The 18,109-nt window shown below is 40.3% G+C and overlaps 1 protein-coding gene across 4 annotated transcripts in view; it reads right to left on the bottom strand.

The window, feature by feature from the left end:
* Nucleotides 1-1,992: 1,992 nt before the first annotated feature.
* The window catches only part of zdhhc2 (zinc finger DHHC-type palmitoyltransferase 2), a 28,936-nt gene continuing 12,819 nt past the window's right edge, over nt 1,993-18,109 (bottom strand). The window contains exons 2-13 of one of the 4 annotated variants that reach the window (XR_010032771.1): nt 15,794-15,820; nt 14,654-14,748; nt 12,580-12,700; nt 11,117-11,186; nt 10,655-10,687; nt 9,663-9,783; nt 8,236-8,368; nt 7,720-7,846; nt 6,480-6,572; nt 4,163-4,522; nt 3,491-3,562; nt 1,993-3,256 (exon numbers count right to left, since the gene is read on the bottom strand). Coding sequence is in view for 3 of the 4 variants with exons in the window: in XM_063189358.1 (XP_063045428.1) it covers nt 4,183-4,522; nt 6,480-6,572; nt 7,720-7,846; nt 8,236-8,368; nt 9,663-9,783; nt 10,655-10,687; nt 11,117-11,186; nt 12,580-12,700; nt 14,654-14,748; nt 15,794-15,820 (1,160 nt within the window). In the remaining variant the exon portion in view is untranslated. Of the gene's footprint in view, nt 3,257-3,283; nt 3,563-4,146; nt 4,523-6,479; nt 6,573-7,719; nt 7,847-8,235; nt 8,369-9,662; nt 9,784-10,654; nt 10,688-11,116; nt 11,187-12,579; nt 12,701-14,653; nt 14,749-15,793; nt 15,821-18,109 lie in introns of those variants that run through there. The other 3 variants (XM_063189360.1, XM_063189358.1, XM_063189359.1) reach the window with 3 other exon arrangements.

The following is an 18,109-nucleotide window of genomic DNA, read 5'->3' as shown; positions in this document are numbered from 1 at the left end:
CAGTGGATATGCTATTGTCATTCTAAAACAGAAAATGCTACAGTCATATTTTTAAAACAGAAGTTTCAGGCAATATCTGTACATAAGACACAGTATTGTTTACATATATACAAGCAAAGACAAAGCTTTGCTCAGTAAATCTTCTCTGTAACAAAAGCACACGTTTCATACAAATACCATACAATGCACACTTGCTCAAATAACCCAGGTATAATTGGCCAGAAACATTAGTGCATTTTTTTCAATTACATAGGTAACATGTAGAAATAAGTTGCACTCCATTTCATACAAAATACTAAGTCCCAGTGCAGAGAATTGAATTCAGTTAGTCATCCTATGAACTCTTCTTGTAACAGATGTCATATTGACTTGACTGTTGATTTTTTAAAAGCCTTGTCCTTTCCAGAATCAAGGACAAGATTAAAAAGTAATATCTCTCAAATGTCCTCACACAATTGCAATCATTCACATGTCTTTAGATTGTGTTTCATTGATCAAGCATTTTAGAAGTCCTGGTATTAACAAATGTTCAGTTGTCCAAATATACTGTATTTCACACCGACTGTAACAACGAAACCACACATCGCAGAGCCAACAGTGTAATTACAAAAATACGGAAATGTACAAACAAGTGCTACATACATACTTTTAACGTTTCTCAATCATCTCCTAATCAAGGGGTTCTCAAAACGTGTTCAGACTTAAATATTAGCCGCGAATCTGTTAGTTTATACATTAATAATCTGATGTCACAGATTCTTCCCACAGAGGCTAAAGTAGCTTTTGAGTTCTTTTAAAAGTTGCAACTGCAATATTATTATTATTATTATTATTTATTATTTCTTTTGAAAGAGCCGAGTAACACCATCACTAAGCCAATCAGAAGTTCTGTGATTTGTTGGCAATATTACACTATGAGGGGGGAGGAGGGGTCTTTGAAAAACATTCTGTTCCAGCCATTAGGGTTCTGCAAATTTAAGACCCCCTATTCTAAATCACCAGTTTAGCCTAGGGATGAAAGGGTTTTATTTCATACCCCTACCAGTATTCTGACTGTGTGTTTGGGGGGTTAATAACTAATGCTGTCTTTGTTACCTGCCCCACTGGGGGTTGGGCCAGGTGGTTTTGCATGACCCTGTTTTATCTGTGCGGTAATCCACCCACAGTGTGCTTCAGTCATCTTCAGGGGGCGCCAAACAGTCTTTGAGTCACACTGGTTACCAGACACACACATACAATCACACAAACACCATGTGCATCTAGTGTTGGCCAGGGGGCCAGGTTGCCATCTCTATTATCGCTCAGTCTTGGACGTGGTCTGTCTTGTAACATGTATGTTCAGCTGAAGGCTGAGGGCATTGAAATGCAGAACTGATAGACTGGGGAAATCATCTGTCTCAAGAGCCATCCAGCTTTACAATTTCTCAAGACAGCACTGACTTCTCTGTGTAGTGTTCACTCTTATTTGTATATTTTATTTTATTTGGTATCCATTTTTTAAATCTATACAGAGCAACCTGGAACATGAATTTCCCCTTTGGAATAAATTAAGTTTTTATATCTCTATCAATCTAACTAGCCCCACATGGCTCCAAGGACTGTAGCCTACCCTGTATGTAAATAACTGCAATGTACTGTGTCAGTCACTCTAGATAACAGAACCAGCTAAATGAATAACATAAGGAGGAGTAGGACTAGAAGGACTAGTATGTGCCCAAGAACCAACTAAGAACCTTATTTTATATTTATAAATGTGTTGTTTTCAAAGCCTTGCACCTGACAAGTTTGAAACCAAACCTCCAGAAAGCTTAGTGTCCGATCACTTCTTTTAGGAATAGTTCTGTGTATGCTTACAGTTGAGTTTAGTTGTGAAAAATATGCTATGGACTGTATGTCTCACTATCACAGTTGCAAACCATACAGTAGTGTCAACCTTCCGGTTGTTGCATTGGTTACTGCTATCCTGCTCTTAGATGTACTGTAGGTGTTTTTTGGATTAAGCATATCTTCTCCTTCGGATAACAAAAAAAAACACTCAAAAAAGAGTTTTAATTATGTTTACAGAACCCACAAAGTAAACCAATTTGGGAGATTCTTATCATGCACCTTCACGTTTTCTTACATATACATTTTCATACCTGTCATTATTTAAAAAGCCCTCCATACAGTATCAAGTCATAAAGTCACAGATTTACAAATACTTTTGTAAGACATTCAAAATCATCGGAATGTTACATTCCTCAGCATTTTTTAAAAATGTAAAAAGATGAAGGTACTGTTCATATTTTGCATCTGCTATGCCTATTTCAGTTTACATATTCAATGTGTCCTGTTTGACAACTAGGGTGTGCTACAGAGAACGGTAACAGCCATAGAAGCTTTGCAGACACCATTTGAATTATTTGCAAGACATGAAAATCGATCCAAAATTCCACTGTGCTCTCATAACCACAACATAACTTTTTTTTTTGCATCTTCTGAAACACCTGGCAAACCTTGGTATCATAATGTTAACTCTTTGAAGAGTGAATCATTTGACCCTGTCCTTCTCGATTTTTACAGGCATTCTATTTCCTTTGGAACTGTGTTGAAAATCCTTGACATAATGAGTACTCTCAGATTTGTGAGTGTTTCTAAACTCACGTGTGCAACCATACTCCTCAAAGAGTCACCAGTCCACTCCCATCACGAGGAAACCAACGTTACCTCCGGGTACCCTCATAAGACCATTTTCCAGCCCTTCTCAGCATTTGTATAGAATTTTTTATAGAAAGAGACATACAGCACTTTAAAAAATACACACACATCATGCATTAACATATAGCTCTCCTAGCCATTCAGAGCAGTTATGTGTGGAATTTTTTTTTTTTCAGATTCATGTAAGGACACAAGTCGTAAAACTTCCTCGCGAGTGCTCAAAGCACTTTCGCATACAATTGCGTCTTTTCTCAAGAGACTCATGGGACTCGTACAACCCAACTCACATCGTTGAGAAACTCAGAAAGGTCCAGTTATAGCTTCATTAAAATATCAGAGGGTTATGACTTTAAAGACACCGCTGATAGTGCCAGTAGAAGACAAGGTGGTCAGTATGCGCTCTGGTAAGTGACACTACCCTTAGGCAGGATGCGCTGTGCACTGAAGCAACGTGTACAAAACGATTGGGGGTTACAGTACATAGCATTGCCATAACAACACATCCTCGTAGACGCTCAGAGGGCTTCCCCTGTTTTGTCTATGTAAATGAGGAGCTTTTCTGTTGAAGCAACAACAAAAAAATAGACTCAGGGTTATTTGGAACTTGACTGGCACACTGCACAGTAACCTTCGCAGTATTAATTCAGCATGTGTTGAATGTCACACTTGAGAATTTCCAACTCAGGGTGTTGTTGCTCATACTCTCAAAGTGTAGAATTGACACTGCGCAATTTTACTGTGTGCTATTATTGTGTCACAATTAATGTAGGCCGAACATAGGCATTCCACAAACCTTCCGTGAAGAACGTTGACACCACTTCCAGCTAATGTTCATTTTCTATTGTCATGGCTGGATTTGGTGTACCTGAAAGAAAAATGGGGGACAAGAAGAGAAGAAAAACACTTAAAACGCATGTTGAGTTCATACAGTTCTGTTTTAAAATAGCTATAGATGAATGACACGAAAACACATTCATATAATACATTCATAATTCATCATCATACTTCTTTTTTTGTGGGGTGTTAAATTGAGAAACTGGGTGATCGTACTGTCAATCATTATTGGTATTCATGTCTCATAGCATGCTACATTCCGATGGTCAATTCGGGATTATCTTGTGTAAAATCAGCAATGTATACAGTGGCAAATAGTACAGGGATTATTTTTTTTGTATTTGATCATGCAAGCCTCTACTGTCTTCCCAGCAGAGCAAGGTTATCATCACACCATGTGACATCATGTGTTCTATTCTAGAGACAATCGATGCTCTCAAGGTTCAAATCATGTGAGTGCTGAGCAGAACAACTAAGAGCCTGTGTGTTTAGCAGCATGGTATCAACATCATTCATGACTATTATTATTATTATTATTATTATGATGATTATTTATTCAGTTTAAAGCCTGGAGCCCAGAGAGGAGGGCTCGGAGGAAGGAAGCGAATGACCTACATCAGCAGAGTGGTACCGTTCAGTGTAAGCTAATCTCTATATCCGACAGGCTCCATAATTGGCAATGCCAGTGCCAGTTGCTGTAATGCCAGTCGTAATGCCAGCGCTGGGCCCTCCATCTGCTGCTGTTGCTGCTGCTGCTGCGGCTGCTGCGCCTTTCCTCTCACCAGTCCTGCTCTCCCGGTGCTCGGCCGCCCCGCTCAGGCCCTCTCGCCACGACTCGCTGCTGCTCAGCAGCCGACTCTGGGACTCCCGCAGGGGCTTGGCGGGGAACTGCTGCTGATGCTGATGCTGGTGCTGATGATGGGGGTGAGGAGGATGAGGATGCGGATGCTGATGATGTTCGTACTGGTGCTGATGCTGAGGCTCTTCCACACTAGCAAAGCACAAACAAGCATAACACACAGGTGGATGGATGGATGGATGGATGGATGGATGGATGGATGGATGGATGGATGGATGGATGGATGGATGGATGGATGGATGGATGGATGGATGGATGGATGGATGGATGGATGGATGGATGGATGGATGGACAGACAGAAACACACAGATAGATGAAGACAGACCGACAGACAGACAGACTTTCCTTGCTGCAATTCTAACCCGGAATATCAAGGATACTTTTAATCAAATATATTATAAGTATTAAAGTGCTACACAAAATACTTACACAATAGGTGCATAGAACGAGGGTAATGACCATCCTCTACAATGCATGTGATGAATTGCAGACTTGTGAGAGCTGGCACACCTTGCATTAACTGGGTGGAATTCTGACCCCAAATGCCATTGATAATAAATAGTTTTACAAGTGCTATGTAAAATTATTATTCACGCAGTACGAACATAATGAACAGTCTCTTCATAACATACAATGCATACAGTGTTCAGTGGACTTTTAAGAGTGTTGACACATCTTTTATTGGCTAGACTTTGGTCAAGAATTCTAACCCCAGATTGCATGGATAACGCAATTGTATTATACGAAATTCTACAGCATATAAACCAGTTATTGTATTTTTATAGAATGAAAATAATGACCCGCCTCAATAGTGCAGTATTGCAAAATTTGTACAATGAACTTATTTGATTGGAGTCACACCTTTCATTGGGCTGGCTCTGGTGGGAATTTCCCATAGGAAAAATACATATTACAACTTGCACGGCTGTACAAATCTCATCAAATCTTATATAAGATTATACATGGGCCACTTTTATGGTACCGGTATGTGCCATATGAGTAAGCAAACATTATAAACATAGCAAAGATATTCCACATACAATGTTGGTATTCTGCAGTACATAGAATGTTTATGTGTGTTTTGTACAGTATGAATAGTATGTGCCAAAAAAGACTTGCATTGGCCATACTATATGAATCAAGCGGCAAGTTTTATATAAATTTAATATACATTTTAAATAAATCTTTTTCAGATGGGTATACTGAGTGCCGTGGGTAGTGGATAGTGTGGTTGTAAGAGTGTTAGCACACTTTGTATTAGGTGGGCTGTGGCTGGGTGGTGAGGACAGTGGTTAGTTTGGTTGTAAGAGTGTTAGCACACCTTGTACTGGGTGGGCTGTGGCTGGGTGGTGAGGACAGTGGTTAGTTTGGTTGTAAGAGTGTTAGCACACCTTGTACTGGGTGGGCTGTGGCTGGGTGGTGAGGACAGTGGTTAGTTTGGTTGTAAGAGTGTTAGCACACCTTGTACTGGGTGGGCTGTGGCTGGGTGGTGAGGACAGTGGTTAGTTTGGTTGTAAGAGTGTTAGCACACCTTGTACTGGGTGGGCTGTGGCTGGGTGGTGAGGACAGTGGTTAGTTTGGTTGTAAGAGTGTTAGCACACCTTGTTAGGTGGGCTGTGGCTGGGTGGTGAGGACAGTGGTTAGTTTGGTTGTAAGAGTGTTAGCACACCTTGTACTGGGTGGGCTGTGGCTGGGTGGTGAGGACAGTGGTTAGTTTGGTTGTAAGAGTGTTAGCCCACCTTGTACTGGGTGGGCTGTGGCTGGGTGGTGAGGACAGTGGTTAGTTTGGTTGTAAGAGTGTTAGCACACCTTGTACTGGGTGGGCTGTGACTGGGGGGTGAGGACAGTGGTTAGTTTGGTTGTAAGAGTGTTAGCACACCTTGTACTGGGTGGGCTGTGACTGGGTGGTGAGGACAGTGGTTAGTTTGGTTGTAAGAGTGTTAGCACACCTTGTACTGGGTGGGCTGTGGCTGGGTGGTGAGGACAGTGGTTAGTTTGGTTGTAAGAGTGTTAGCACACCTTGTACTGGGTGGGCTGTGACTGGGTGGTGAGGACAGTGGATAGTGTGGTTGTAAGAGTGTTAGCACACCTTGTACTGGGTAGGCTGTGGCTGGGTGAGGTGGTTGGCTGTTCGGGGTCCTGGTTCACCAGACAGGTGGGGAAGGAGCAGCCGTCTCCCAAGCTGCAGATCACATTCAGAATGGAAGAAGAAAGCAGTCATGCATTATCTGTAATTGTCCATTCACCATCTTGCCAGAATAGGAGAAGACTTTTGCATGAAATATCAAATATCTTCAAGCTCCATAAAAAAGTCCACTTGCTTAAAAGTTACCTTTATTTGACCAATATGGCCTTCATAATTCTTCACAGACCACAGGCCGTGGTCGATCAATTATTAATTATTACCAACGGCATAGCTGCTCTACAGTTAACACCTCACTGCATGATGCAGGCAATTTAGACTGTTAGTTAAATGGCTTGGTCAGCTAGTTCTTTAACAAATGTTCTATACAAAATGTTACATTAATTCATGTTTATTTGTGTCAATGACAGATTCCTGAGTACAGGATCAAGTTCACAGCAGGCTCTTCCCATTTCTGTTAAACCATATTTTAAAGATCAGCAACAATAAAGTAAAACGGCTAAATATCTAACATTTTTTTGCTCACCAAAACCAACAATGACCTGCTATGCATGATATTATCCCAGAAGTTATATATCAATGAGAAGATAAAGTCATTTAGTCCTGTGCATGCTACTCTACAAGACACCTGTTGGTCAGTTGGCCCATTGAAGTGTGTTGGAGTGTTTTACACACAGATTAGGTATGCAGTTCTTATTTCAACCCAGGACTGACATATCTGTTGTTCGTTCACCTTACTGGCCATGAATACTAACCCTGGACTCAGGACAGGGGATTGTCCATTTCACCACTGAAAACCTCCGAATGTTAAGTAAAAAATTAAGTTTGTCAAGAAGGTCTCTGTGGTCCCTCTGGGTCTCTGCAAATTGCTGTTCCACGATAAGGAGTCCGGACCAACTCGTCAAACGAGTTCCCACTTATCCCACGTATTACTCGCCTATAGGCCCTACACTTAAATTATTCACACATCACAAATAACTATTCATTTTTTGCACAAAAAGTGTAATGATTTATAAAGACGAGCCATGTAATAACTATACTAATAACTACACAGTGAATTTAGCAAGGCTAATTCCACACTTGCAGGGCCTATTTTAGCACTGTTCGAGTTGGTCCTGCTCTTTAAGTGTTGAATGAACACTGCCATATTTACTGTGTGGGACTAATGCCTCTGTTGTTCACTCACCTTGAGAACACTGGAACTGGCCAGTACTTCATCTCGTCCCCAAACACCTGACGGAAGTTCTTTTCGATGCCCAGGCTGAAGCCATTTTTATCAGGCCCATTACGGAATGCAGGAGCTCGAACAGCCTCTAAAACAAACCAATATAAGTGTATACATTTTTAATTATTTTATTATTTATTATATTATTTTATTTTATTTTATTTTTACTGCACTACCTATTTTGTTCACAAGCACTACAGTACTATTTCAGTAATTATCTACAATAGTTCAGTAGTTATCTAAAGTCGATTAATGCAGTAAAACATGATTCAGACAAAAGCTGTGGCTTTCAAGTTAAATAAGTGGTGGACAATTTGTATGTAAAGCTCTTTCTATAATCTGTGAAGTCATTCAAAAAGGTGCATCAATTACTGTGTCTTTAAATGCATTTATTTACCCATCACCTAAACCTCTCTGCATAATTTTACCCACATTTGTAAATGAACTATGCTAATTCTATTGCTAACATGGACTTACCCAGAGTAGATCTGTTTTTGCATACTAGCCAGCAGTGGTATGAGAAGAGGGCGGCCAGACTGACAGAGAACATGGAGGCAGCGAAGAACAGGAACATGATGTGGAACTTGGCCTGGGTGTCTGGCAGCCCACTCTATGCAAGGAAATAAAACTAAATCACCAACAACATCAGACAATCACACAGAAAGTCTTGGAGTTTTATTTATGTTTTGGATTTTTTTTTAAAACAGCCATGTCCCCATTAGAACGCCCAGGATCTCAGAAAGGGCAGAATTTTATAAATGCAGCATAATCGGGAAAGGCTACTGGCAAGTTAAGTGTGGTATGAGCATTAGCCCACAGCTGCATGTTGAAATTGACCGGAAGTCTATAGGAACACTTGAGAATTTGATAGGCCCTAAAATTATGTTTTTCAAAATTGTTTCAGTGGTTTTTGAAGGCATGTGAAGGATAAAAACAAAAAGTTTTGCCAGCCTCCATGGGCTATGTCTGGTTTGTGATAAGACAAAAGCCATCAACAAAAAGGACAAAAATCAATCAACATTTACACTAGAGCAGAGAGATTCTAATATGTACACAAAGTAAAAGTGTAGCCAGCTATTGACTAGGAGGGAACATATTGTCAACAGCTATACTGTACACAAAAATAAATAAATAATTATTATAAATAATTATTTTAATTATCTACAGTATTTTAAAGCTAAAATAACTACTTTGAACTACTAAGTCCTATTTAAGTTGTTCTTCAAAGAGGGTGAGTGATGGCGGGGGGAAAAGGAGGGAACGTCTGCGCTGCATGCTAGCGTAAACAACAACTGCACTATGGCTAGACTTCAATGAAAGCATTTCGATGCTAATGGCAAGATGAAGCAATGCCACTTAGCAGCCTGGGTGTTTTATTAAACCCAGTAAAATTTTCATCCCTTCAGGCACGGACAGTTTGGCACGAGAGCAAGGTTAATCTACTGCACTGCTAACTACAGTAAAGCTCTACGGAGCGCTGCGGAGGACAAAAGGCAGAGTGGGCACATCACAGTTTATTGACAGATTGGGTATTGAATATTTCATTACCAAATATTCTCTCAGTCGTACATGAACTTTATAACCCTTCTGGAAGGCAAAGTGGCATTATTGAAAGAAAACAGAAAAAAGGTTATGTTATTGACACTCAATTGTGCGGTCTGGTAAGCACACACACACACCGAACCAATACATACACTCACTCCAGCCCCACACACGCACGCACGCACGCACACACACACACACACACACACACACACACACACACACACACACACACACACACACACACACACACACACACACACACACACACACACACACACACACACACACACACACACACACACACACACATGATCATCTCTCATCAGCCAATCTCATGCCATCTCATCACCGTAACTTACCAGCCAGAATTTGACGAAGTACTGCAGGTCTGTAGCGGTGATGAAGAGGCAGTAGAGCAGAGAGTAGGCCAGAAACAGCATGAAATACTTGTAGTTGGAGAAGCCCACACAGTTATTCACCCTAGACGAAAGACAGGCAAACAAATATAATAATTAAAAAACAAGAAAACAGTTGGATAAAGTGCTTGAAAGACAAACCAAACACAAAAAACAGGAAAAAGACAGGAATACGCATTAAATATGTGAAGCTGAAAAAAAATGTGCAAATATTCAGCCTATGTTAAAAACAAAATGTAGATTACATTGCACTGCATGACATAAAATTTAGCAGACACTTTTATCCAAAGTTTATTACAAAAAAGGGCATGGTATTTAAACAAACTATAACATTTTATTTTACAGCTTCTATTTTAGTGTATCTGAATGTATCAGTATGTAATATGTACACACACTGTACACTAGTGTATGGTGCAGTACAAGTAGATAATGTTACATATTTTTCTACATAACTGTCCCTAATACATAATTAAAACAGGGATTGTAGAATTAAGTGTAACGAACAAACAAACAAAAACAAGCAAACAGACAAACAAACAATAATGACAGGAAGGTGTTTTGGTAGGAGGATGCATAGTGCATGTAACAACAGTACAGTACAGTACAGGACAGGACAGGACTGTTCTGTTAGCTCAGCAAGTGGACATGCATTTTTAAGGTGGTATTTGTGTGGTAAAATGTGTTGTGTAAGCATGCAGCGTCTCTCAGGAAGCTGTGCTAATCATAAAACTACTGTGGTCAGAGAAATCCACAGATAGCCTTCAAATGCAAATATGACACGACTACAACACAAGCCATTTAGGTGTAGTGATTCATAAAACATAAATATGTGCACGCACACACACATGCACGCACGCATGCACACACAAACGAACGCATGCACGCACGCACACACACACACAAACACGCACACACACACATATAGAAGTACCTACCATGGACAGTGGTGATCCATTTTCAAGATGCACCTACAGGAAACATAACAGAGCAGTTTGAATGGCTGCAATTATTAATAACTTATTAGCAAAATCAATACAATAACCCTTATCGTCACATCCGATATTGCAATGGTAATGCATATCACAGACTGAGAAGTGATAGAATAGAATAGAATAGAATAGAATAGAATAGAATAGAATAGAATAGCGTAGAACAGAACAGAACAGAACAGAACAGAACAGAACAGCATAGAATAGAATAGAGTAGAATAGCATATCACAGACTGAAAAATGAATAGAATAGCATTGAACAGAATGGAATAGAATAGAATAGAATAGAATAGAATAGAGTAGAGTAGAATAGCATATCACAGACTGAAAAATGAATAGAATAACATAGAATAGAGTAGAATAGAATAAATAGAACAATAGTCAGAGGAGCAATGGTAAAGGTCTTACTTATCACAGACTGAACAGTGGTGACATCGGTCAGGCTTCACCAAAATGCAACGGTCGCAAAAGCGGATGGCTGGGGGAAAGCATTCAAATCCAGAGTTGTTAATGGACAAATATAGCTGTTCTATCCTTATGGGTTAACAAAACAGGCAATGCAGAAATACACACTGAATGAAAATTATCTTTATAGTCTCATAACACGCATAACACATTGAAGACACCTCTTTCTGCATCCTCCACACACACAAACAGAAACACAAACACGCAAACACGCACACACACACACACACACACACTGTCCCCTAAACTTAAACCAACATCTTCAGCAGAGCATGACATACCTGTAGATTCGTGTTCATACAGAGTCAGAGTAATAACATAATAATGTAAAGCCAAACAAAATTTTCAAAAGGCCACAGCAGTTTCTTATAAACATTTCTCTGCATGGCTAATTCCAAACACAGATATTTCTCATTGTCTGTTGGTTAAGGAAATAAAAGCCCTGCCATTACGACACTTCTGTGCAAAAGCAACACAAACTACAATACCTGATACAGCCTATACACGTTTCAGTGACAGTGATGTGAGAGATAAAAAGTAGAATGTTTTTTTTAGCCTCCTAAAGTTTTGTGGATATTAAGGCCCAATCTCAATTCACCCCTTACCCCTACCCCTTACCCCTCCAAACGGAGTCTGCCTGGCCGAACCCCTCATTTTTGAGGGCTACAAAGTCCTCCCCTTTACCTCTACCCCTCTGCCCCTCTGCCTTAATGACTATTGGGATACCCCTACCCCTACATAAAACAGAGGGGAGGGGTAAGGGGTAGGGCCAAGGGGTGAATTGAGATTGGGCCTAAGTCCCTAGCAACATAATTGTGCCGTACCTCCTGACATGTGGGTATAGTCTCGTACAACAAAATTGATACTGCAACTGTGTCAAAAGTGACGTGACCGATTGAAAGCAACAAAACCCATTTCATTTCATTTTTTGTTGGACTGAACGTGACAAACGTAGAACAACAAGTCACGATGCATGTACAACTTTTTAAAAGTTTGGGTTGTAATTTTGAAAAATGGTGTGGCACCGACATTGACAGGTGGTGGGTTTTCGGTTAGCATACGTCACAAAAGTAGAATCTATGGTGGATTCTATGTAGACATGGAACCGATTTTGTTGCTTTCAGTCATGCAGATCGCTTGCAGTTTGGACATAATGTGAGAGACGAGAAGAACCATGTGGTTCCACAATAAGAGCCATGGAGAACCATGTGGTTCCTCACTTAGAGCCAAGGGGAACCATGTTGTTCCACACTTAGCGCCATGGAGAACCATGTGGTTCCCCACTTAGAGCCAATGGGAACCATGTGGTTCCACACTTAGCGTCAAGGAGAACCATGTTGTTCCACACTTAAAGCCAAGGGGAACCATGTGGTTCCACACTTAGAGTCAACAGTCTTGAGCTGTACCTCCTGACATGGTGCGTGTGTAGACTGGCAAGTCCTTGATGATCCTTTTGAGTATCTCCTGTTGGGACTCTCCTCTGTCCGCCTTGTCCATCAGCTCTTTATCACAGTACGACAGATGGAACTGTGGAATACAAACACGGTTATTTACACACACAAACACACACACACACACACACACACATGCACACGCACACGCGCACACACACACACACACACACACACACACACACACACACACACACACACACACACACACACACACACACACACACACACACACACACACACACACACAAACACAAACACAAACACAAACACACTAGTGCACACATACACACAGACACACACACAGGCACACAAGATTCACAAACCGCATGACAACATCCTGTGCTATTTGTTGGGGGTAAAAGCAGCAAAGCATTAGTGTCGATTTTCTTCTTTAAAAAGAAAAAAAAAATGTTTTTTTGGTTTTTATGGTGCTCAATCAATGGTGCTCAATCAATATCTCATTGGAAAGCAAATAGATTATATCAAAGGGAGACAAAGCATAAATTGCAGACACCTCTGTGGCATTTCACCACCAATATACAGTGGCAAGTGGAAGAAAATAAACCTGTTACATAAGCACAAAGGCAAGAAGCAAAATTATGCTTAAAGGGACACTGTGTGACATTTTCAGTTGTTTATTTCCTGAACTCATGCTACCCATTCTCTAATGTTACCTTTTCCATGAATACTTACCTCCACCATCAAATTCTAAGTGTTCATTATGACAGGGAAAATTGCACTTTTCATGCATGAAAAGGGGGATCTTCTCCATGGGTCGCTATAAAAATGACATTCTTGGGCCATACTAGAAAATATTAGTTTATTACTTTTATTACCCAGTTTCAATTAGCAGCATAGTTGCAGTACCTTTTCTGACCATTTCCTGCACAGTGTCCCTTTAAGACATCATTTCGCCAAGTGCTATCTAATTTAGAGTTAACTGAATGCCAACATGGATTAAATTACAACATTCTGGGTATTTATGTAAAAAGTTGGCTCTGTTCCCTGCAGTGTCTGCCAAAAACACTGAAGAAACCAGGTCAACGGACCTAAGTCGTGTGCAAACACTAAAATAAGCACAAACAATTTCAGACTGACTGACAAAGGGCTGGCCTGAACCAAGAAATGGCCAAGGCATTTTTACAAGGCCCCCTCTAAATTGTGGGTCATTCTTAGCCTAGTAAACTAGCCACACCCGCCAGCGGCCAAAATTATTTTTCCTGCGAGTGGGTCTAGCCTCGGACAATGCCCCAGGCCCTGAAACTGGTGTACCAATCACAACGCAGGAGATTTGTTTTGAATCTTTGAATGCATAGCGGACTGGGTTTTAAGGGAGTGATGACAAAGTGATGGCCTATAGACACAGACACGGTTTGAAAAACAACGGGTTGTTCCCATCAGCAATCTTCCGATGTCTTATTGATCGGGGCCAGACTAAATATTCACATTTAATCTCACATTTAGTCTGGCTTGCCAGGCTAGGTCATTCTCTAAGATACCACACAAAAAACAACGACAACAGCATTAGTCCCTGTAGATTTTTGGCCCATCAGGAAATGCCCTGTATGTCCTAGTGGATATTCCAAGAACCTGGGTTAGTAGTAAAGGAGGTTAGGTTAACCTTGAGGTAGTGGTAAATCATCCAATAGAGGAGCCATAGCCAATCATGCACGCCCTACCTCCAGTGGCACACAATATCAGTCATTGAAAAGTTAACTACCATAGTACTACAATACTATGACATAACATGGGGCTTTTAGTAATGCACTGCGACATGGTCATTGCCATTCTGGTAACAGCAAATGTGTAACGCTGTGTCTTAACGGGATGTTTTCTTGGGTAAATGTTTGTAAAGTTTACCACTTCCTGTAGCTTAACTTAGCCAGGTGTATTACTGAACCGTGTTCTTGGAATATCCCCCTGATTGCCAGTCGAGGCCAAGACAGACGGAGTGCCTGAACAAGCGACATACAGCAGTCTTATAGAGTCACGCCCACATGGCTGAAAACAGGATGCGCTCACTTACCTCCTTCAAAGGGTGCATGGGCTTGGTGAAGATGGTTTGCCAGTATGCCCACGCAAACATGAAGAAGAACACGTGATAGGCCAGCAGGTAGACAACTAAATAATGACACAAAAGAAATAGTAAACACACAAACACAAAAATATATCTCTAACATTTTTCACATACCAAGCTGTGAAATACAAGTCCCCCCATGTGCGAATAAACCTTTCACTTCATATTCAAATCAGTATTCCAAACACATGTCTAGTTGTTCTTTTTATGTTACACATCACTGATTGAAAATGAGTTATTTTTGAAACCTTATCATGCTCCATACTTGGTTGACACAAAGGTTGATGCACACACATTCTGGGAGAAACATTGTTGGGGCATGTGCAGAGGTTTTTCCAAATTCTGCATTGACAACATATTCTTTTAAAATGTATGTTTTCATAACGGCATTATTAATATCTTGTAGTCAGTGGGATTCAGGGCGGCATGCTGGAGTGTTCCTGTGATAAATGCCAAGCTTGCATGAACAAGTCTAGATAGGTGCATCAGCAGGCAGACTCTGGCTCGCCGGCAAGCCATGCTCACGACTATATGCATGTATCGTTTGTGTGTGTGTGTGTGTGTGTGTGTGTGCGTGCGTGCGTGTGCGTGTGTGCGCGTGTGCATGTGCAGATCTATGACGAGCCTTCCTAAAACTAAACACTGAAATGGTTCTCAGAGATAATGGCATTGACTGTCTTAATTCAAATGATCAGACATCGGAAAGAAGTTTACTGCACACTTGTTTGACTTTTGGAACAATTTTTCAAAATGACTCCAATGGACTATACAATTGGCACATACTAATAAATGCATACTACTAAGCAATCTTCCACATATATGATGCTTCGATGATTCTCTTTTCAACTTTGAACTCATTCCTTTCCTATGATGCACCAAATAGTGAGAAACAGGAGTGCAGAGGATAGTTTCCTTTTCTACCTCAGATTGTGTAAGATTTGTATAGCCAGGTAAGTTTCAATTTGATTGAAATTTCTTTTTTCCTATGGGAGACATAGGTAGGGCGATGTACCAAAAAATCCACCCCAAGCTTTGCTAACTGGCATTTGTTATACTTCACAGCACTGTATTTCAACAAAATGGACTTACGTTTCTCCCCAACATTTTCAACAGACTCTGGAAAACAGAACAAAAAATAGACAAATCAGTTGGTAGAGTCTCTAAAAATGTACATGACAACAACTGCTTTTGTTCACTCACTCTCTCTAGACACCCCCCAGCTTTGCATTTCTTTATGTCACTTGCCAAACACCCAGAACTGCCGGCTTCCCGTGGGATCTTGAGAGAGCTTCCCAGACTTTTTATTTTTTTGCTTTTGTACAGTCCATCTGTTGTTTTGGTACCTAACACAGAACCTCCCAAAGGCCTTACAAAACATAGTTATTCATTTATTTATTTTACAGCAGCTTTCTTTTAGAGGTAGAATTTTCCAGTGGTCTTTCAAATAGCAACACAATATGCAAGTAAGTAAACCATACTAATGGTGATCAGCAGCAGTGGGGTATTCTAGGAAGGAATAATTATAGTTTTTGGTCTTTTTTTATTATAATTCAGATAGGACAATGGGAGGAGAGACAGGACATGGGATGGGAGATAGAGACAGGGAAGAATCTGCAAATGACCCGGGTCGGAATCAAACCTGGGTCGCCGGAGTAGCAGTCCAGTGCCCAGCCGCTGGAGCCACGGCTGGGCCTTAATCATGATTATTAAACAACAATAAACACCTGAATTTTATGCAGAATGCTGTTTAAAATCACAAAATGAAATATAACCAAGAATGTATAAGGGATGAACAAAATAACTGAATTATTATGTAAAAGACAATAGCATGAACCTTAAGTGGGCCTTCTAGATGTTTGGCTAGAAATACCAGCCTGTCATATATTCTGACTTCGAAAACACCTGAAGGCCGGTCACTACATTGACCCCTGTGCAATCATGATTAAATTGTCACAGCCACACTTTTCCATCATTGCGCCCAATTTCGATTAACTGTGCAGCCTTACTTCAATCACAGCTCCAGTTTGGCATGGGATGCACAGGTACTATGTAGGAGCAGGAAAGGATCTGCACACTGCTTGCAAAAGACTTAACTTATTTGGAGCAAGATGCCTGAAGAAGATGATCGAAACGTTGCTCCAAATAAGTTAAGTCTTTTGCAAGCAGTGTGCAGATCCTTTCCCGCTCCTACATAGTACCTGTGCATCCCATGCCAAACTGTAGCTATGATTGGAAGTAAGTGACAGTTTTTTGATTTGACACCTGCTGATGCTTTTCTGTTGGATGTGCGCGCTTTCCACTACACTCCATGCACAGGTAGTCTACTATACCACTGAGCTAAAGGTTGATAGCTAACTGCATGAGGCTTCAGAGCAGAGGTTTACCAATGTTCTACTGCCAAACTCTACCAGTGTGCTTTTGATTCTCACTATTGGTAAATTAGAAGATTAGTTTTCACAGGTATGTTAGTCCGGGAGCCGTGGGGTTGAACCCAGATTTCTTTGATAAAGTTTTTTTTTTTGCTTTATCTGATAGATTTTAGGCAAGTCTTCAAGATTTCAGACGATGCCCGGTGATATCCCTTGAGCATTTCCAGATTTTGAGCCTTTATTGTCCCATAAATGCAAATTATGACAAAAAACTAAAGACACCTAATATTACTGTGAATGATGTACCAAATTGCTTATATTACCTGAAAAACATTCACATTGGACTGCCTTAACACTGCCCTTATTGAAACAAACCCAATATGGGGTAATAATTAACCCTTTCATAACAGCAATCCCACAAATAAGGCGAGACACTGTAGGTGAATAGGGTATTTTTTTTAACTTGCAGATATCAATATGAAACTTTATCAGATGATTACTCGTATGAATTGGAGAAAAAAATGTATTACAAGTTTTCTATATTTTATGTTTAAATATGCGAATTAGGCTATTATCTAATTAAATATGCACTAATTTGCATTATATTTTGCAATGAATCTGACCACCTGAAAATGCCAGCTTCAAAATTCCTTTTTTATTTTGTTAATATCGTATATACAAGAATATTTACTGTGGTTAATTGTGGCTATCTCCTTTTGTTATCCAGGTACAGAGAAAATACTGCTAATAACCTTAAAAAATGTGATTTCGGCCTATTTTTATGCATTTAGTTATATAAATCAGGTCATGAATGACAAATCAACAAATGCCTCAGTAAAAACATTCACAACATTGCTTAGAATAAGACTGTAAAGTATGGAACGGATTGTGCATTATGAGATCCTGCATAACATCACATCATGACAACATACATGACAACATCGCCGGTAGGTAGCCTAACACAGGTAGCCTACCACAAATAGCCAACATAAAAGACCCCCCCCCCCCAAAAAAAAAAAAACAACAGAGTGTGGGG

This window comes from Engraulis encrasicolus, chromosome 23 (genome assembly GCF_034702125.1).
Source record: "Engraulis encrasicolus isolate BLACKSEA-1 chromosome 23, IST_EnEncr_1.0, whole genome shotgun sequence".
Taxonomy (NCBI): Eukaryota; Metazoa; Chordata; class Actinopteri; order Clupeiformes; family Engraulidae; genus Engraulis; species Engraulis encrasicolus.
Note: the sequence above shows the minus strand (reverse complement) of the source record. Positions and strands in the feature narration are given on the sequence as shown.